Genomic DNA, 21,637 nt, shown 5'->3' with positions numbered 1-21,637 from the left:
AAATGTTGTTTTTTAAATATTATTTTGTAGCTGCAAATAAGCATTTTGAATCAGTGCAAAAAGTGAATACTGTAATAAAAAAAGTAAATTTAAAAACATATAATATAAAAAAACATATATAATTTTATTTTGTAATTAATTAAAGTTTGTGAAGTTTGGAATGTTTGCATGCACAGAACCTTTAGTTGTTAGAAAACAAATCAACCTGCGTCAAGTTTATTTTTAAAACATAAATCAATGCAAACTAATTGAATTGGTTGAAGACTACCATGTCCTACATGAAAGGTAAGCACAATGAAACATTTTTGTTACTGTCTTACAATATGTTTTATATAAATCCTCATGAATGAAATGAAATGAAATTATTAGAACAGCTTGCTACAGAGCACAACATAATTCATTTTACGTCCTAGCGATGTTACAGCACGTCTATAGGATCAAATTAATTTTGTTGTGATTCAATCTTTAATAAAGTGTATTTATAAAAGTAAAATGTGGTCAAGGGTTTATGCAGCAGAACAACTAAGAAATCTAGTTTGGAGTGCTACAGCTACTTAGAAGAAGTAATTCAAACTACTTACTGAAAAAACAATGTTAAGTTTGCATGTAATATGAAATTCTAACAAGATATAATACAAAAAGTCACATGTCAGTATAACATGCCACCCTGTCTTATGAAATTTGATATTATTTTGAAATCATTTTTGTATAGTGGGATGAAAGATGCTATATTGTTTTGTAGGGCACCTGTTTGATATTTTGCTAATTAGCATGTGATTATTTAAAAGGCACACCTGTTGGGAAGTAAGCACAGTTGTGGTTTGGTTTGGTCCTTGAGTTGACTTTCAGTCTATTTTTGCTTCATTTTGCTCTCAGGCAGTTAAAAGAAAACTTTGTTTTTCTGCCCTGGAGCAAAGTGAAATCCCTCTAAGTAGCTGGATTGAAGATTACAGATGGGAATAGTATTATGAAATACTCAGAAATATTGCCGGAGCTTTGAAGATGTTTTGCGGTTTTCATGTTTGATTTGTGTCACGTTGTCTTTGCTGTTGGAATTGCTCAAATTATGGTCTCACTTTCCTCTGACAGTTACAAGCCGCAGACGTACAGAGACAAAAGATGGACCCAGACAGGAGCCTCACTGGACTCAGACAGAATACATGTCCGTCTGTAATTTTTGATTTAGAAGAGGAAGTACACTTATTGTCAGAACCGTCACATTTTTCATCACAACCTTTACTTTTGATGGATGAATCTGCGTCAATGAGATCTCCCATAATTCCAGAAACACCCCAGAGGGGAGTTGATCAAAGAGAGGACACAATGTCTTGGATGCTAAACCAGCATTGTGTTCAGCATCTGATCCCAAACTTGACCGTCCCAGTTCAACCCAACGCAGGTGTTCGTCCCTCACCTGGATTCACACCACTTTTACCAGGGCTCACACCCTGTGTCCCACAAGACTGGTTCAGTATGAGCCCCATCATGTTCCTGACAAACTCCAGTTTTGGTTTTTGTCCTGATGTGTGGCTCCCCTTCTGCAGCCCCTGTTTACCTCCTGGTCCTTTGGTTGTCCTACCTGAGGTTCCTCCCACCTGGTGCGTGTGTCCCCATGTGGTGTCCGTCCATCAGCCCTGCAGATCAGACCTGTAAGCGACACACAGCAGATGACATTGTAACAGATTTTAAAAACCAGGGATGTCTCGATCAAGTGTATGAGTGTGTGTTTACCGTGATTATACAGTTGCACGGTTCAGACTTCAAGTACTTTAAAGTTATTGGAATCAATCCAGTGCATATGCGTGACAGTTTAACCCTTTAAAACCTGGATCGACATCTGTTTTTTTGTGATGTATCACATCTTTCGCAAGCTAGTTGACCCTTTGGAACCTGAGCAAATTGTTTTTTCTCTCTAAAATAAGTCAATATAATTACATATTTTTAATCAGGTTAGAGAATTATAATTTCTTAATCCCGTTTTCCAGGTCATTTCCCTTTATTTCTATTTTTTAATTAAAAAAAAATACATATATACAATATAAATATATATTAAACTGATTTTCAGGGAATTTTCTGGTATTTCTAGTAATATTGGGTCATTTCTTCTTTTGGTAGTCATTGCCTTTTTCCCGTTTTTTAAAGAATAAAGCCAATTTGCTCTTTCTACTTATTTGAGTTGCAGCATTACAATAAAACCCGAATATCTGCAGCAAATCGTGCTCTTTGTTTACGACATCTGTGTGACGGCGGATGTCAACAAGAAACAAGGCGGGGCGCATGCTCACAATGATTGATCCCAATCAATGAAAAAATGCATTGATTGAGCCCGATACTGATACTGATCCCTGTTACACGTGATACTGTATCTGACTTTAACATGTTGACCTCAGGGTGCAGAGGACGGCTCAGCAGGCCAGCGAGCAGCCTGCAGTGTCAGACACAGAGAGGAGTGAAGAGGTCAAGTCAGAAGGTCAGAGGTCATGAGTTGAATTTCAGTAACTTTTATCTGATTTCTTGTTCAATGCTTTGCTTTCTGACCAAATAGAGTGCTCCGGGAATGGCTCCTAAATTCAGGAAATGAGTTAGCATTATAAGCACTCCTGGCTCTCTCATCTTGAAGTCAGTGGGTTTTATAAATGGATTTTTGGTTAAGTGCCTGAAATAAGGTCTGCGGTTAACCCTTTAAGACCTGACCAAATTGGCTTGATGTCCAAGTAAAAGACAATGAGCAACATCAGAGGCAATTACCCCAAATTAGAAAAAAAATGGATGTCAATTACCTCAAAATTAACATAGTCCCTGCAGCAATCTATTATAATAACTGTTATCTTATCAGGTCAACATTTACCTGATAAACTTCAGCATCTTAGCATTGTTATTATGAGCACGCACTAATGAAAATGGTTAAAATTTTATTTTATTCCCTATTTTTTCACGTCTATCATTGTGTTTCACGATAGAAGACAAGCAGAAAAATAATGCAACCAACAGTGACAAACTACAAACAACAACAAAGTCTGAGGTTTCTGTTGCATCTCAACCCTGTTTGGACAAAGAACCAGTGGCAGAACTCACCTTAGAGGAATTCATGAAGCTCTTGGACTCCTTCACTCCAGAGGTCTTCACTCCAGATGTTTATATTTTAAAATATATGTGAAAGATATTACTTTAAAAAAAAATTGTGTTTATAGATAACTTCCCCTTTATCTGCCAATTTTTTTCAGAGATGCTAAAAATGTGAAAAAAGTGAACTGAAAACACATCATTATGGAACAAAAGTAGTGTTTACTCTGTGAAACTAACGTGCCATTATGTCATAAATCTCTTTGTTTTTTTTCTGACTGTGTTTAGACTCAAGAGAGTGTGGAGGCCAAAGAGAATAAAAATGAGGAAGATGAAAAGAAAGACAAACTGGAGGAAGAGAATTGCTCGTTTCTGGAGTTTCTGGATGACCTGTGCAGTGATGAGGACTTTGTCAATGACGTAAGTTATCAGTGGCATTAATGTGATATGTAAACTATCATCCTGTCAATATTTTTGTTGCATTTTTAAGCATTTAATCCCCTGACGCCTGGGCAAATTGGCTTGAATTCTTGGGCAGAAGGCAATAAGCAATTTATGAAGAAATTAACCACAAATTAGCAAGAACATAGTTTAAAAGAGAGAGAGAAATAATTACCCCCAAATGAGGGGAAAAAAGAAATGGGAAAGTTTAAGGAAAAGAAAAAGGAAATGGCCAGAAAAGCTGCTTAAAAATGATAATAATTCTGTAAAATAAATTCTAATATATAATCGACAAATTTTCTAATTTCTTGCCAGTATTACTGATTGCATTTTTCTTAAGAAATCAAAACAATTTGCTCAGTGTTGAAGATTTAAATACCCTTAAAGGCATCTGAATGTAGCACAAGAAAAATGATGTCAGTCCAGGTTTCAAAGGGATAATTAACTTATTTTTTATTGAATCAGAGGCATTTTTCTCTTTTTTATGTTGTTTTATTGTCCCAGTGTTTCACTCTGCCCTCACCTCTGTCTCTCAGGTGCAGTCGACCATCAACACAGAGTTTCTGGATTCCCTCCTTTCTTCAGACTCAGAGCCCGCTGATCTTCTTGCACTGGAAAAACAAGAACAAGAGGTGATAAAATATGAAAATTAGTACAATAAATGTTGTGTTTTGTTGCAGCAAGTTGATCCAGGATAAGAAGAGTGAGCCAATTTCAACATAAATGTTTTTTTTGAAAGTGCAAATGTAAGTTTTGTTTTGTTTTTTTTTTTTGCAGGTGATGCTGCGGAAAAGTTCTGCTGACGACAATACAGATCCTATAAGTGACATCACATCTCAGGTGCGCATTTGTCATTATTGCCCTTTTAATTATATACAGTGTACAGTGTTAAAAGTAAATAATCAGTTCTTTGTTTTAATATCTTGCTGTTGGGTGACAAAAACACTCTTAAAGACTATGCAACTAACTCTATCTAATCCATACCTAATGCATGCACTGGAGGATTTTGAAAAGACTTTTATGGAACTTAAGTCTCTTCACCTTTTGTTTTTGAATGAAATCAAGCTACTTAGCTCAGGTTTTAAAGAGTTCATTTTCACAATTGCATTTTAAATCTTAAAGCCCCCCAAATTTCACTAAGTCCAATTAATTAGTGCAATTAAATAATTCATTAAACAGTTATAGTGCCTCTTTAATTTAATTGCTTTCTCTCAGGTGGGATCGGCAATGAACACAGCTTACATGAATCTTTTGCAAGAGGTAATATCATAACTGAATTTTGAAGCTCTGGTTCGTCACTGTGGTATGAATGTAAGATTTTAAGCATAAAATCAAAATATTACAAGAAAAAGTTGTAATGTTTCAAGAAATTAACATATTGTTGTGCCAAAAATGTTGTTTGGAGAGATAAACATCAAATATGCTCAGTCTAAAGGTCTTTAAACTGTAGCTCCCTTAGATGCAATTTATTAGCACATCCGCAGGTGACGTTTCGAGTCTCAGACTTCTTTAGCCATTAGCTTGAAATGTCACTTGAGAATGCGTTAAGAAATTGCCCTTAAGGAAACTAAAGTTTGCAGATTTTTCTGCATGTTCTTTATTGCTATCATTTATTGGTCCTGAACTGTTTTTTGGATATGCACAACTGCTGTGCTTTTTGAGACCATTTAAGTAATCTTTTATTGTTGTTTTTCTTTTGGTCAACAGCTTTTGGAGGTGATCCAGCTGGAGCTATCTTGTCTACCTCCTGCCAACTCCAACCCCGTCACCACCGCAACTGAAGAATCATCTCAGGCGACTTTACGTGTCGTGGAAACTGCACCACTCCAAAGAGCTGTAGCGCCCAAGGAAGGACCTCTACTCTGGGATCATCTCACCTCCGAGAATCCCTCAACCTCTACTGTTTCAGGGTCCACTGAGGACCTTTGTAACACTGCTGTCAAGGAGCTTGCACCCAATCTCGGGCAGTCAACAAGCCCTCCAGCCCTGTTTGTCCTCGCTGTGCAAGCACTTCTTCGCCCAATGCTTCAGACAACAGAGTCAGAGGAACACAGAGGAACCTCCCAAAACATGAAACCAAACAGCCCTCATCCTGAAGGCTACGCAAGTCCTGTGCCAGCTGATTCCTCTTTCATTGTAGGGTCTTGTAATCCTCCAGTTGATGGTGATTTTTCAGCCTCAACACCTAAAAAACAAACAGTAGAACCACCAAAAGGATTGCAACTTTCCAAAGAGTTTGCATCCTCTGAACTGAGGGCAGGAGAGCACGCAGAAACGGAGAGAAAGGACATTACCATGCAAATAGCTGGGAAATCAAGAGAAGAAATGACGACCAAAGAGACTTTTGAAAGGAAGAATAAAGAGAAAAAGTCCAAAATCAAGGGAACGACAAACCTCAGACGCAGTCAGAGGCTGTTGGATCAAACTGATAAAGAGAAAGCAGCCGAGAGAGCAGAGGAGAAGAAATCCGGTGAACAGAGTGTCAGGAAAACAGCTAAATTCACCCCAGAGAGGGTTTATGAAAAACAGAAGAGATGGTCCTCTTGTGGAAGGCAGTTATTTAAAAGAGAGGAGAGCAATTTCGAAGAGCAGGGCCGAGCAACAAAAACAGCAAATACACCCAAGCAATTTCAAGAGATTGAAGAGAAAGAACAACATCAAAAGCTTGCAGGGGAGACGCAGAAACTCAGCGTGGAGGGAGAGGAGCAGAGAAAGGCCAAGAACCCCAATATGAGCACTGAAACTGGGACAGAAAATGCAGCTTTAACCAAGATCCCACAACAGGAGGAGTTTGGTGAAAGCAACAAGGCAGGAATACAAATGTTCAGTTTTGTACGTAGTAGATCTTGGGGCACAATGACTGAAGCAAAAGTGCAGCTGACTTCTCTTGTTGCAAGCGAGATCAAGTCCTCACATAAGAGAGAAATTCAGGACAATAACAATCTAGAGGTGAAGGAGGATGAAACTGAACACCAGACTGTAAAAGTTTTGAGTCCAATGAAGAGAAGCAGAAAGAACGACAAGATGGAGACAAGGGAGAAGGTTAACAATGCTAAAAACAAAAATTCACCAGGATGCGAGACCAACAAGGACAAGGTTTTCCTAAGTGAACCTTCTCTGCAGAGTCCTGAGGTTCAGACTGATACTCGTCCAACTAAAGAGTACTCAGAGGAAGCATCGTTGGACAAGAGAAATGAGTCACCTTCTATGACAGTCTTTGAGAAAATCCCAAATTTAAACAGCACTCTGAGTCACAAAACAGTTGCATTAAGCAAATGTGGAGCCGATAGAGGACACAGTGAAGCCACAGGAAGTAAAACTTGGGACTTTTTCAACTTAAGGTCAAACAATGTGTCAAAAAGGACAGTAAATAACAAGAAAGGGATTCAAGAGGGCACGGCAACTCATCAACCATCGAATCCAAAAGGAGCAATAGACGTAAGAGATGGAAAAATAAATGCAGACGAGACAGAAAGCCCGAGCCTTTTGTTAAGTCCGATGAAAAGGTGCCGACAGGGACGTGGGGCATCTGAAGAGGAGACGGACATTCAGACAAATATGATTAGTTTTAGTCCGACTACAAGAAGCAGAACAAGGGGAGATAAAGTGAAGAGCAGGGAGAAGACTACAGATGCTAGAAACATAAATCTACCAGGATGCAAGACCAAAGAAAACAGTGTTTCTCTACCCGAATTCTCTCTGCAGAGTCCAACTAAAGAGTCACCAGAGGAGGGACTGCTGGACAAGAGAAGTGAGTCATCTTCTGAGGAAACCTGTGAGAAAAACCCAAATCTAAACCCCACTTGGAGTCCAAAGGCCCGGCAACGAAGCCACACAGTCACATTAAGTGAAGGTGGAGTTGATAGACAAAATGGTGAAGTCACAGGAACAGAAAATCTGGATTTTTACAGTTTAAGGTCACAAAATGTGTCAAAAAGAGTGGCTAATAATAACACAGGGATTCAAAAGAGCAAGGTATCAAACACAAAAGCAACAGCTGATGAAATAATGAATGGAGAGGAGGCAGAACGCCCGAGCTTCATGCTTAGTCTGATGAAAAGGTCCCGTCGCGAACACGGTGCTTCGAAAGAGAGGAAGACGAAGGTAAAAGAGACGGAGACTGAAACAAGTCCGATGAAAAGAGGAAGGTGGAGGAGCAGAGCAGAGGTAAAGTCAAAGCATGACGAAGAGCTGACCTCAAAGGAGAGTGGCAAAGAGCGCCCCCAAGAGAAAAATGAGGCACAAGACGAGGCGGGAACATCAAAACCAAGCCCACCCTCAACGAGAAGTCGCGTGAAAGCTAAGGACAGAAAGTTTTCAAATATATCAGCTGGACAAGAAACTTTGAAATGCAAAAGCAACATGATAGAAACCAGAAGTCATTTCTTACGTTTTCTACGTGGGAGACAAATTTCCAAAAAGCTACCCGCAAAATACAAAGATTTTATCTCCGGCAAAACAAATACACACAAACGACAGCTGGATAAGGACAAAGAAAAGGCGGGAAAATTAAGATGCAAGATGAAAAAAAATGCATGAAGACAAGTCCAGAGATGTATTTGTGGGAAAAACCTCACAGCAAAAACCTCATTAAAAGATTTCACAGTTTAATGAATTGTTAAATACAAACAATATGCACACAAAAATGTAAGAATTTATTTACTAAAATAAACTTTTGAAGTTTTTTTTTGTACATACCATTGTCCCATTTAAAAAACATTTATCATACATAAGAGGGAAATATATAAATAAGATATTTTATGGCTTCAAATGACAAAATTAACAGAGTCTTTAACAGAGCCAAAAATATATGAACAAGATTTCTTTCAGGTAATTAAAAAAAACAGTAAACATGAACACAACTTCAAATACACACACACACACACACACACACACACACACACACACACACACACACACACACACACACACACACACACACACACACACACACACACACACACACACACACCTCAGAGAGTCATTGTCATCATTCTTTGGTTTTATAATGTTAATATTGCTGATTTTGGTAAAATGTTACAGTAGTGTAGTTTTAAAAATACATCCATGCATCCAAACACTCACACAAGCATCAAACTTAAAAAATACAATCCTTTGTCATCGATTATTTGGGTTTAAACTTGACTGAACATCTTGTAAAAAACAAAAAAGTCCTCATTCAAACTTCTTTCTGTAGTGGAGGGATCCGTTGCCGTTGTGCAAGTTTCCGTTGTTGTTCACAGCCTTCCCGTTGGCCAGCGCGGCGCCCGCCTCCTCGGGCTGCATGTACTCGTTCACCACTCTCTGATAGGTCGAGTGGGTCGTCAGAACTCGCAGGAGATTTTCTGTAAAAAACAAGGCAGAATAAAAAAGAACATGAATCGGTGATCTCCTGATGAAACAAATGCTCAGCGACGTTTCAGTCACATTTTTTCCTAAGTAATGAAAGACCGAAATACTGTCTGTAATATTTTTTTTTACTAATTCAAGTAAAGATAGGTAAGCCTACATTTTTGTTTTTACAGATAGTCTCAATGGAACGAGATGATAATTCAGTGACCTAAAATCATACTTAAGTCTAATGAAGGCCGGTATCACGACTGTCTGTTATCCACCAAGTGGGAAACATAAGCTGCAGAGACACTCACCCTCTGTCAGCTGGCCGTCACTGGAGGCTTGTGTGTAAAGCTCCTCAGTGTGGTGCTGAGGAAAACCCAGCAGCGCCGCCATGAGGTCCGACAGCTGCTCTGCACTCAGACTGCCTCTGCCGTCTCTGTCAAACAGCTGGAGAACAAAGACGGTGCATTTAGAGAAGAAAACATGAAGAAATATTCAACTTCAGCAAGTAAAAGAGCTCTTCTGCATTTTGAAAAGAGTACTCTTAACTTGAGGCAGATACAAACTGAAAACAAAAAGTAAAACAACAATAACTGGACTTACAGTAAAAGCAGTGTGAAGTAGCGACTTGAAGCTGACAAATCCTGACAGAGCGGAAACGCTCAAATAGACCTGCCTCAGGTCCACTATTTCATCCTGAAAAACAAAACAAAACACAAGCACATGGACACAGTTTTACTTATTTTATATTCCTTTTTCTTTTTTTACACATTTGTTTTTTGAGAACAGTGAGAGAAACTGAAAACAAATAGATTTAAAAAAAAAAAAAAAAACAAGCAGCAGAGCATTTTTTTGTCCCAAAACTCCCCTCAAAAAACATGTTTTTTTTTGCAGAACCGAGGAGAAGAGCGAGCCATCATTTCTTGTCTTGATGACGGGCGTGTGACAGTGTGTGACAGCATCTGTTTGGTTTGTTTTATCCGTATTAAAAACAAAAAAACACATCACCGTTGGGGGTGTGTCTGTGTTGTGTAGCGTTAGAAAGAGCTGCAAACACCAGTGGAAAAAAGCACAGATTGCTCCTACCTTGGAGTAGAGGCTGCAGATAGTGACGGCTGTCTGTCTGTCCGTCAGCCCGAGGATAGAGGCCAGCTCCTCTGCGTTGACCTTTGACCCCTGAGCTCCTGACTGACACCTGTCAATCATTCTGTCCAGCGCTGCTTCCACTTCATGCGCTTCCAGACTGAGAGACAGAGACATGAATGTGGTGAGACACGAGGAGAGCACTGAGGTCAGGAGACAAATGCCATCACACGTCTGGTCTTACCCGTCTCTGTGTAACAGGGACAGTGTTTCTCTGGCAGCAGACTCCAGCGGGAGAGAGAGACCGCCGAGTTTACTGACGGGAACCCGTCCCTCCATCACATAATCTGTAGCTGGGATTCCGAGGGCCCTGAAGCAAAAAAGTGCATTAGAAGAGACATCAGACAAATGCTGCGTCTACTTTATGTTATTAGCCAGTTCCACTATTTTAAATATTTGTTTATTTTATTGTATTTTATTTTCTTCTATTTTAATTATTTCATTTTAACTTGGGTGTGTTTTAATTGTTGTTTAACTTTTATTGTCAAAGTATATTTTTTAAAAAAATGGGCTTTCTGTGGAAAAACATCTAGTGGCAACTGTGGGAAACTACAACAACACAAACAAAAAGTTTTGTGCAAAAAAACAAACCAAAAAAAACCAAAACAATTTCTATGACTTTTCCATAATATTTTACCCAATTTCTATGACTTTAACTCTCTGAAACCTGGAGCGACATCACTTTTCTTGTGCTGCTTCCAGACACTTTTCACAAGTATTTTAACCTTTGAACTCTGAGCACGATGGGGCGATTTCTTCCAAAAACATGGGGAAAGAGGAAATGAGCAACTTGGTAAGAAATTTTCAATAAACTGCAAAATAGTAGATTTAGAAAATAATTTTTTAAAAGATAAGAGAAACTGTATGGGGAAAGAAGAAAAAAAGCTAGTGGAAAAACTATTCAAAATTGTCATGACGTATTTAAAATTATGTTACAGAATTATATTATATATAAGCACTTCTTCATTGTTATTTCCTTGTTTTGTTCTTTTTTTAATTTAAAAAAAAAATCTTTTTTTCTGTGCTGCTGTGAGCACTTGAATTTCCCCTCTGGGCATGAATAAAGGCTTACCTTATCTAAAAATATCACCGACTGTATCTGACATAGTGACATACAATCTGGCTGCCGTAACTCAAATATTACATTACTCACTTGGCCATGAGTTTCTGAACGTTGTCTGCGTACAGGATGGGGTCGCTCTTTTCCTCCTCGGACGGGTTGTAAACTGGCAGGAACTGCAGCGCGATAAAAGATAGCCGTTATTTTCTTTTTTGTCGCAGAAACATATTCACACAGTCAAAACATTTCGAAAAAAGTAACTTCACATCATGCTGAAAAGTGCTGATTCCTCCTTTTGGAAAATTTGTTCTTAATTTGACCTCTGATCACACCCACAGCTGATGAATATGATTAGTCATGTTGCTGCTTTGCTGCACCTGTTGATACACCCAATGTGACGCCAACACACCCTGAGCAAACCGCTACACGAACAGTTTTATCTCACCTCGACAGTCATGTTGGTGTAGAACTGAGAAGTCGTGTGCCACAGAGCCTCAACCCTACAAGACAAAGATTAATGTTAGAATTTGGGTAGACAAAAGTATGTAACTGCTACCACTGACAGTTTCATTCTCAAATTAATTAATTTTTAAAAAACAATTAATGCTGACAGTTAGGGCTCCAACTCATGATATCTGTGATGTTCATTTATTTATTTATTAATATTTATTGAAGTTAGTTTTGTGTTTTTTGCAGAACTGAAATTCACAACTACGTCGTTTTTTTCATATCAAATATATAACAACTCAAGGGCGCTTCTGAGAAATCATCCCCGTGTTAAATGATAGTGTGCCAGCTAAATTGCCTTTAATGTTTAATTTCTGTGCTGTATATCTGTGCCGTGTATCTTATATGTTTTTATTTGTATTCTTGTATTTTATCTCTATTCTTTGATCCTTTTTACTATGTAAAGCGTCTTTGAGTTTCCTGAAAAGCGCTCTATGAATAAAATGTATTATTATTATTATTACTAAAGTTATTACTGATGATGATGCAATACGATTCAGACTGCGAATTCCCTTTTTCACCCCCTTGAGACCTGATTTGTATGTTGACAGAAACAGCTCATTCTAAGATAAAATAACAATTCCTATGTTCAGGCGATGATACACTAAAGAAAACACCTACTAAATTTCATTTTTGCCAATATATCCACCTACATCCTCACACTGGACCTTTAATGTGTTTATTCAATAAGACTGACGTTGATCAGAAATTACACACTGAGTTTCCAGTTTATTAGGTACACCAACAGTAGCCACAATGACTGCAGTCTGATACAACAGTCCTGCAATAAATCCTTCATGAAGGCTTTAATGTTCAGTTTGTTGACACTCTTTAAGAGAGGTGCTGATTCAGCCTTATGGTAACTGTGGCAGCTGCAGTTTGTGTTGCTACAGAGTTGTAATGCATTATACTTGACGCATGTTTACTGTTATTTTAACCTTCCCTCAGTTACAAGAAAACCCTTCCTAACAAGGGAAAATATACTGCAACAGGTTTTTTTTTTTCTATTTCATGAAAAGCATTCATTTTTTTGGTCTTTGGTGATGAAAAGTTACTGAGCAAAATACAATATAAATGTCCTGGAAGTTGTTAAAATGTGTTTTTTCAGCTTACTCAACGTCCTGCCTGTAGAAATCGAGGCAGTTGAATTAGAGATGACAGATGAACTCACCAGGTTGTTCCTTTGTACGTCCAGCGAACGGTATCCTGAGGAAGAATCATAAAAAGTAATCAAACAGTGGAAACAACCAGGTCGAACAGAAACAAATCTAGCTTTCCTAACAGACTGGGTGTGGAGGTTTTTTTTTTATAGCACATATGATTCCAGTCACTTTCACCCCCTTTATAACACACCCTGAAAGGCAGCGGTATGCAAACATGCAGGCCTGGACAAATACTGCAGAGCGCTCATGAAGTTACAGTCCTATAGTGTACACACCTAACTGTGGGCAGGACGCGACGAGGATGACATGACAGATACAAATGAGTGCGAGCGGCCGTGTGTCAAAACAAACTGCGGTGACAGAACAAAGCATCCTCTGTATGCGCATCGTTATGATACCAATACAGTTTGCGCAACATTTAAAAAGGGGAAAGGTGAAGGTTGTTCTGAGGACCTCATTTCTGATCTGATATTGTGTCCGTTGTGCTGCTACTTTTTGCTTTAACACATGCACACACATTTGCAAAGTCCATGCGCACAAGTACCTTTACTAATAATAAACCTTGGCAAAGAAAACATTGATGACATGTGTGTTGTAATAAAAACGAATGGATTCCACTGATTTAATGCAGTCTTTCTGCACGGTGAAGACTGCAAACCTAGTTATTCACAAAGTTTGTGATCAGTGACAAATTGTTTCTTCATGCAAAACAGATTAGGGGTTTAAAACTAAATCAAGCTGCTTTATTTTAGGGGTTTAGTGACGGCAGGTCACACTAAGACCTTAAAAATCAGAGCCTCAGTCTAAATGTAGGTGTTCTCCTTCCTCAGTCAGTTGGTCAGACACAGTCAAGTTATAAGTGAGTGACAGGCGTATGTTGTAATAAACTATTATTATTTTAACCAGCCAAGTGACTTTACTCACCAGCTTGTTGGGGTAATGCAACAGAACAGGTTGAACTGGGACTCCGGCGAGGAAGGCACCTGATGGAGCGAGAAAAAATAAAGACAGTGAACCGACTGGAATGAGAGTAACGCTGTCGGACGGAGAGCAGTTAATCAGGTAGCAAAACAATCAGCTGCTGCGCCCTCTTCCCTCGAACGCTTCTCATTCCTACACGATTTGTAGAAACAGAGAACAAACCGTGGTATGAATCAGGCGTCAAGATAAATCAGACGGGACTCACCAGGTTTGAATTTGATGAGAGCGCTGCCATTTGTTGTGGTTCCCTCAGGAAACATCAGCATCTAGACAAGGATTAAGAAATGTGATTTATGAGGAAAGACCTGCAGCTCTCACCACTTTCAGCAGGTGAATTTATGGGCTTTTTGGCGACATTTACGGTCTGTCAGAGCCAGAAATCAAAAGAAACAACCTTGTACTGAGAATGTACAGAACTCTATTGTTCTATCTATCTATATTAGCGTCTTTATTAAGATACAAAGAATACAGAGCACAAAAAAAGTCGGAACAAAATGATTTCAATGAATTCAATATTTAGTGTGATCTCCCTTTAAAAGTGATGTGATTAAAAGTTCTTGAAGTCGTATCTTTAAGTTTTCTTAAATAATCTTCTGGTATATTACACCAAACCTGCTTCAGCACTTTCCCGAGCTCTTTTTTAGACGTAGGCTGTTTTTTTTTTTTTACTCCCTTCTCTGTCCAGGTGATATTTGTAACCTAAGCCTGTTGACGTTGGGTTTTTTTTCCTGAAATATTTGTGTTTTTGATACTGTATGCATATTTCCTGTACGTTCTGGTCGTATTTTAGTAAAGAGACTACTGAGAAATAAATATGTATGATCATTATAACCTCACTACAATAACACATTTTAAGGTGGCCTAAGAATGTTGCACAGCACTGCACCTTCAGGCCAATTTCACAAACAGACTGGTGTCATTATGAAAGCCCTCTTTTCCCGAGCTTACTTAAACAATTTCCAAACTGCAATTAAAGGATTCAACAAGAAAAGTGTCCTGATCCCCTCTTTACAAATCCAGCAGCTCCAATTCAAATCCCAAAGACTTTATCTAATCTTGATCAGCTGTTTGTTTGAGCTGAGATCTTTGAAGCCACCACAGACACACTGAACTGTTTCAGTGAGGTCTGCACTGTTGCTGTTGTTGTTGTTAGACCTGTAAAGATAACTATCAACTTCTCGTGCAAAATATGGGTGCGACCTTGATCATCTTGCTGACCTCAATATTGCCTGTTGTGTTTACGTGTGTGCTTGTTAATATGCATATATATAATTTACATATATATTAATTTCATATTCTAATTCCAGTCTCTGAATATAACAAACATTTCAATATTATTTTTTCCTTCCTGATAGCAATTCTGATCACTAAATTTGCACACAGACCAATACTGACTGATACAACTGATAAAATAAAATAAAATAAAATAAAATAAAATAAATTAAATTAAATTAAATTAAATTAAATTAAACAAAATATCTGCTTTGGTGAACTCGTTCTGTCGTGTGATGCATCTTTAATTTATTTATAATAAGATTGCTGGTGTTGAATCTGGCGACACTACTGTCATCCGTTCAAACTAAATTATATTGGAGGTATTCTTGTAATGGTATCACAACAACTCTACTGATTACTCATTACAATTAAAAGATTATTGCATTTTAAAGGGGTAAACTTACATTATTATTACCTTTATTATTTCATCAGTGGCATAAAATGGTCTAAAAATGACTATAAAATCGTTTATCGTAATTATTTCTGGGGCAATATATCATCCAACAAAAGTAGTTTGACCTTGTAGTTGTTGTTTCTCTCATTCTCTCAGTTGTTGTTAAGTATGACTGGGCAGTTTAGTCATTTCCAACTTTGTAAACAAGACTACAGCCCAGATGTAGGCCGATAAAATATCTGTCTTTTCCCTTAAACAAATACATGAAGCTGCAGATATTTTTTGGCTGCAGAAGTCAGAAGTGAGTGTCGAGGGACATCTCACCTGTGGCCAGTACCCGTTGGAAGTCAGCCTCTCTGTGACCTGCGTGACGGCCTTTTTCCTCGACTCTGGATCCTTTCTGCTCACCAGCACAGCCTGATTAAACTCCAGCAGAGCTGAAACACAAACACAAGAAAGAAGGGGGAAAAACTGTTACACAAGAACAAAAATCAGAACCAGAACCAAAAGGGAGGAGCCCAGAGCAAGTCGGCCAAGAAAGCATTGCAGGAAGTGCCAAAGCAGGCAGAGCAGATTAGCAGCCAAAAACAGTGAGTCACTTGTTTATCTTAGGACTTCCTTGCATACTTTAATATTCCTCGACCCCTCTATTCTAAATATTACTCTTAGTTGAAGATTAGTAGCCTGGGATGAGATTTCCCATCAAGTTCAGTTCAGATAATTCAAGTTAAAGCTAATTTGGTGAAACATTATATCATCCAGACACTCTAAAGTGGAAAAGTTACAATCAGTACTAAGGTTTTGGCAGGTTGAATACTCAATTTCCTCTCATTTCTCAGGCACTAGATTATAAGATTGACACTTTTCCTCTGACTGCTTTCTATCATGCCTCCCAAAAGTGACTATTTCTCTTTTTCCACTCTTACCCTTAATTTTTTAGATCTTCACTGTTTTTGTGCGTCCTACCTATAAAATAATGCTGACACAAGGAAAGGGAGGACTGTACAATATCAATGCTTTTAAATTAAATAATTAAATTGATTTGTATAGCAGCTTTCTGTGTTTTTGTAAGACAGTCAAACATCTCGACTTTAACGCAGAACAGTGTGTGACTCAGCGCCAGGGCAGCATGATATGCAAAAAAAAGTATTTTGCAATCATTTTTTACAGAACAAGTGTGATGTGTCTTGGTTTCAGAGGGAATGGTAATTTTGCATTTAATCTTTCCTAAAAGAAAAAGCAAACAAATATAAAAATAACGTGATTTATGCTGGAGCACCAAACAAGCACATTCCTTTACATCTGGAATATGACTTGTAGACCAGAGCATCTCTGTAGCACTCAAAACTTCATTTATAATGGCATGTTGTGACACATTTTACCTATATGTGCATAAAAGCATCTCCTGCGATATTATTGCGTTCGGATTTGATCATTATTACTTAATTGTGCAGCCCTTCTAGCCGTGTTGAATGAACAGATGTCATTTACACCTTCATAAACTAAACTACAAGAAGACAGCCTTTAAAAAGCAGGTTAAAAAAATCTAAAGGTTTAAATAAACATATGTGCTTAGAGCCAAAATTTGAATGTTTAGATTTAAATGTATAAGGACCACTAATGGGAAGCTACAGAATGAGATAAAAACCTCAATGAATAACGGACCCGTCCTTTAATTTTCTGTTATGTCAGCGCTGGTTAGATGGTCCAACTGCAGTTTTTGAAGCTGTAACATCCAACAAAGAAACGTCCTCTGTGATTTACTCAGATCACCACTGCTCACCTCCTATGACCGGTAGGCTGCTGTTCTCTGACCGCGACACCACCGTAGCCAGCTCGGCTGGAAACAGAACCAGCATATCCAGAAAGCCGCTGTGAGGCGCCACTACCAGAACTGGTGCCTCCTTCTTGTCCGCCCTACGACCCTTGACCTTCAACCAATAGAAGCCCAGGGAGAAGAAAACGCCTCGGCTCAGCCACTTGATGATCCCGTAGAAGAGCCAGAGCCTCCAGCCTGTGACGGGCCGAGAGCGTTCCTCCTCGGACAGGCCGGCCAATCGTAGCCTGGCAATCGGCCACATGATGAGGAAGCAGATGGCTGCCAGGGTGACGCGGAGAGGGAAGAGGATGCTGCCCAGGATGATGCCCTAAAGACCAGAAGAGAAGATACTTTAAAAACATAATTTAGGCCTGTAAAGTCTTAAACAAGGTTGACATTAAAACTCTGATTCTGTACTCTCTAGTCTATTTCTATGGAATTAAGAGATACTTTGAAAGTTGTTACACTTTAAAGTGACTTCTGTTGCACTTAAGAGAGAAAACTCACTCCCTTGAAGATGCTTTTAAAAAAAAAAGGTTTTAACTTTTGCTTTTAATGTCAAAATCTAAATTCCCAGCCATACTCTGTTTTTCCTTCTATGCTTTTACATGACTTTATAATAAAACAAGTTATTACCACTAAAAGGTAAGACTGGAGAGTTTTTTTTATTAGCTAGGCTACAACAAATTAAGTACTTCAAAATGACTCAAAGACCGTTTTTGACGTGTCCAACAGTACACTGTATCGACCATCAGTCTGAGTGATTTTAAAGTGTGATTTTGCATCAATACGAGAAAAATATTTACATGAACTTTACAATACTTAATGTCAGCAATGTTGTCCAGCCCCTCTGATGTTTGTGTCATAGTTATGCAACTCTGCGGTATGTTCTTCAACATGTGGTTGTGAGCTTAGTCGCTAAGATAAAAATAAGTAAATTGCCATTAGGGATGCTTCTCTTCGGGTTGGTTGTCACACAAGTAGTATTTTTTGTTTTGTCCTTTACAAGCAGAAAATGCATTTAAGGAAACTACATATCTTTTCAACATAATAACCTTAAGGAGAATAAGGTTAATCCATTCCTAGCTGACATCTTGGGTTCCCAATTACACATTAAAAGAGAATCTACTAAGGATGACATTTTTGAGGGATTAAAATCAAAGTAAAAAGTGTGCCAACCAACCCCGTTCTCCCCTACATTAAAATCAACTTTAAAATCAGAAGAAATTAAATACTTCAAAATGACTCAAAGACTGTTTTTGACGTGTCAGACAGCACACTGTATCGACCATCAGTTTGAGTGATTTTTAAAGTGTGATTTTGCATCAGTATGAGAAAAATTTTTATATGAACTTTACAGTACTTAATGTCTGCTATGTTGGCCAGCCCTTCTGATGTTTGTGTCATAGTTATGCAACTCTGCGGTATGTTCTTATCATCCATCATGCCTGCCTTTGCCAGAAACATTTATGACTTGGCTGTTTTGCCTCTGTACCACAGTCAGCGAGAGAAATGAGAACTCTTTGTTCTCTTGAGGTTCATGTGGAAAAAGTCATGAAAAATGACCATAAAAGGGAATTGGAGTTAAGACAGATGTCCAAATATAGCACATTTATCCCATTTTCTATTGGCATTAAATTCATGCACATTATCAGGAGTCAGTTTGGAGGGTAATTAACTGCCTGATTAGTTTCAGGTGGCAGATGTGGGGGGCTTCATGAGTATCAGCAGCTTACCTGACCTTTAAGTTGCTGTGAATAGTCTCCGTTATAGCCATAAAATCAAATATTTGGGGAATAATTTGAACGTTACCCTTATCTTCTGTGTCCTCGTCATCTTCACCTCGTGAATGAACGGATGTGGATACTCGCGTGTTGCTGAGTGACAGTCGTGCCTCTCCATGGTGACGGGGCAAAGCTGGCAGACAAGTTCAACTCAAAATTATTATTATTATTATTATAATTTTTTTTTTTCAAAAAAACTTTTTAGACTTCACTCCGTTATCGGTTTAGGAAAGTTTGTTGGGTAAAATGAATTCTTGTCCTCCAACAGCTGCCACCCTTTTCTTTTTTTAAAAAAACGGTTAGTGTCTCGCGCAGTCGAATTTAAAAGAATAGAACGTCGCCAACGTTCTATTTCCGACTCCGTTCGAAAAAGTAGCAAAAGAACAACAGACGACGATAAATAAACGAACTAAAAACGAACTTTTCTACTCTCTATCCTCCACATGGCGAAGCAGACACTCCGACGAACTGCCCATAGTGTCTTTCTTTTAGGCTTTCCTCCTCACCTGTCCCGCCCCTTCACATTCTGACAGGACGGCCCACCGAGACGCTGGGTGGGTCCATGAGTGTGTTCATGGTTGGGGCAGGCAAGACTAACCGGTCCCTGAAACTAAACCAGCGGTTATTCCAGGAGTTTTGGGGAGATGAAGTACGGGAGACCGGGGGCAATTGTAACATGTTTTGATGTCATAACCCAACCCAAAAACTGACGATGTGCCGTAATCTATTGTGCAAAAAGTAGGCCATCAGGTGATTTTTTTGTTTGTAGTTTCAGTAAAATTGGATAGATATATAGATAGATCCCATAATCCTCAGAATTCTTTTTTTTTTTTTAAATTACCAGCATTTATGTTTACGTTAAATTACATTTCATGTAATGAAATTACACTTTTGTACAATATATATAAGGCACTTTAAGATTTTACTGAAATATTTTTTTAAGTGACTTGTGTCTACTTGTCGACAGTCATCAATTGTCTTCACAAACAATGTTAGAGTTGCAATATTGATTGAAATACTAGAAGTCAAATGTTAAATCTGCTTGCACGTGCAGGGATGATTGTAACAGCGTAGGGGTACTTGTAACAACACACCTCTATATAAATAACAAGGACGACAATAAAATTCCAAGAATATAGATTTAATCAAAATTAATTCCAGTTTACTTTCAACAGTATAATGAATCATCACAAGTAGGAGACATCAGTTTTTATTTTCTATTTGGATGCCTCATCTTTTACTGCAAAACAAATCTACAAACAGGTACAAAATGCAGCCATACCTTACCTCGCCTACCTTTAAATATTAAATATTTACTGGTTTTCAACGTCCAAATGCTTATGTTGCCTATTTGCATCCATACTTGCCTCTCAAGTTTTCCATCTGCCCTACCCGACTGCTTTTGTTCTCCCTACAGGGTGTTGCTTCTGATACCAAACACACACCCAAAAAGAAGGGAGAGAAAGAAGTTTGCTTTTTTAAAAAAAAAAACCTGCCTTTTAATCCTGAATGAATTGAACATCATTTTATGTGGCTGTAATGTTATACACATACAGTTGGCTGCCAAGTTGTCAATACAAGTTGTAATTCTTTTAGCTGGTAGTAATAATTAAATGAATGCTTGGATTTTGCCATTGTGGCTCTCTCTGTATGGAAGCCCAGAGATGCCGTGGTTGTGCATAGCAATTATTGAATTTTATTTATTTACTTTACAAAAAATGTTACAATATTGTAGTGCTCCTTCACTTACTTGAGTTGAATTGTCATGAAATGAAATGATAAAATATGAATATAATACAAAAATATGGATTAATTGGTAATTTGATTTAAGATATATATTTATTTTAATATATATATCATATAGTGTTTTTGGTCAGTTTATAGGTAAAATTAGCATGTAGAAATGAAGCAGGACCATATCATTGTTTTGTAAGTCACAAGTAGGTCGCAAGTCTCTGCGTTCAGGTCCTGAGTCAAGTCCCTAGTCTCAAGTCCTTATCAAGGCATAATGCACTCTTCACCAAATGTAACGTTTTTTTTAAATTCTTAATTAAATACAAAAATAAATGCTTTTAAAAATGTTTTTTTTCTTAGAACACCTTTTTTATAACAAGTATGACTGAATTTAATCATAAAAAAGAAGTGCATTTAACATTATTAACCACAACAGAATACATTTTGTATGTTTCCGTGTACAATGTTACCGTTGTAAAATAGTTTGATGTCATATATGACATTGCCATGGGGTTGGGGAAAGTTATCAAGTTTTTTCAAGTCAAAAGGATGAAGTACAAGTGCAGTCACAAGTGTTTTTTTATACCATGGTGAGCTGTAAGTCTTTTGTTATTTTGTCAAGTTGATCCTTAAACTGAATCAAACTCCACACCTGCCCAAAACAGCCCACAAGGGCAACAAACTATATAGCGAAATTTGTGAAAAAAACATCCACACCTCATAGTGCATAATATCATATCACAACCAAACTGAACTTGTTTAACCACACTGTTATCTTGAGATATCAAACCTTGTTTTCTTATGGTCGTGACTCAAATACTTTATCATCTTAAGCAAACAAATTTAAGATTTTTCCAAGTTTCTGACATGATTGCACAATCAGTGTTGGTTTAATGTGATTAATGATTACTTAAAAGCATCAAAATCTACTTTTAA

General features: G+C 38.0%; 2 protein-coding genes across 2 annotated transcripts; one reads left to right on the top strand and one right to left on the bottom strand.

Annotated features, from left to right (window-relative positions):
• Positions 1-238: 238 nt before the first annotated feature.
• LOC148185674 (uncharacterized) lies at positions 239-8,476 on the top strand. The gene is made up of 7 exons (XM_088074032.1): positions 239-1,649; positions 2,391-2,470; positions 2,961-3,118; positions 3,352-3,483; positions 4,041-4,136; positions 4,282-4,344; positions 5,212-8,476. Exons 1-7 carry the CDS (start codon positions 1,120-1,122, stop codon positions 8,041-8,043), a joined length of 3,891 nt encoding a protein of 1,296 aa, XP_087930158.1. The 5' UTR covers positions 239-1,119; the 3' UTR covers positions 8,044-8,476.
• On the bottom strand, positions 8,095-19,479 carry lpcat4 (lysophosphatidylcholine acyltransferase 4). Its single transcript, XM_042512624.2, has 13 exons — positions 18,996-19,479; positions 17,148-17,511; positions 15,689-15,801; positions 13,901-13,961; positions 13,639-13,697; positions 12,723-12,757; positions 11,490-11,544; positions 11,138-11,220; positions 10,169-10,294; positions 9,928-10,084; positions 9,445-9,537; positions 9,153-9,288; positions 8,095-8,849 (listed from the first exon to the last, which is right to left on the bottom strand). The coding sequence occupies exons 1-13, from the start codon at positions 19,083-19,085 to the stop codon at positions 8,680-8,682; spliced, it is 1,542 nt and encodes a 513-aa protein (XP_042368558.2). The 5' UTR covers positions 19,086-19,479; the 3' UTR covers positions 8,095-8,679.
• Positions 19,480-21,637: the final 2,158 nt, after the last annotated feature.

The sequence above is a fragment of the Plectropomus leopardus genome, chromosome 23, assembly GCF_026936395.1.
Source record: "Plectropomus leopardus strain MGB_pleo_1.0 chromosome 23, ASM2693639v1, whole genome shotgun sequence".
Taxonomy (NCBI): Eukaryota; Metazoa; Chordata; class Actinopteri; order Perciformes; family Serranidae; genus Plectropomus; species Plectropomus leopardus.
Note: the sequence above shows the minus strand (reverse complement) of the source record. Positions and strands in the feature narration are given on the sequence as shown.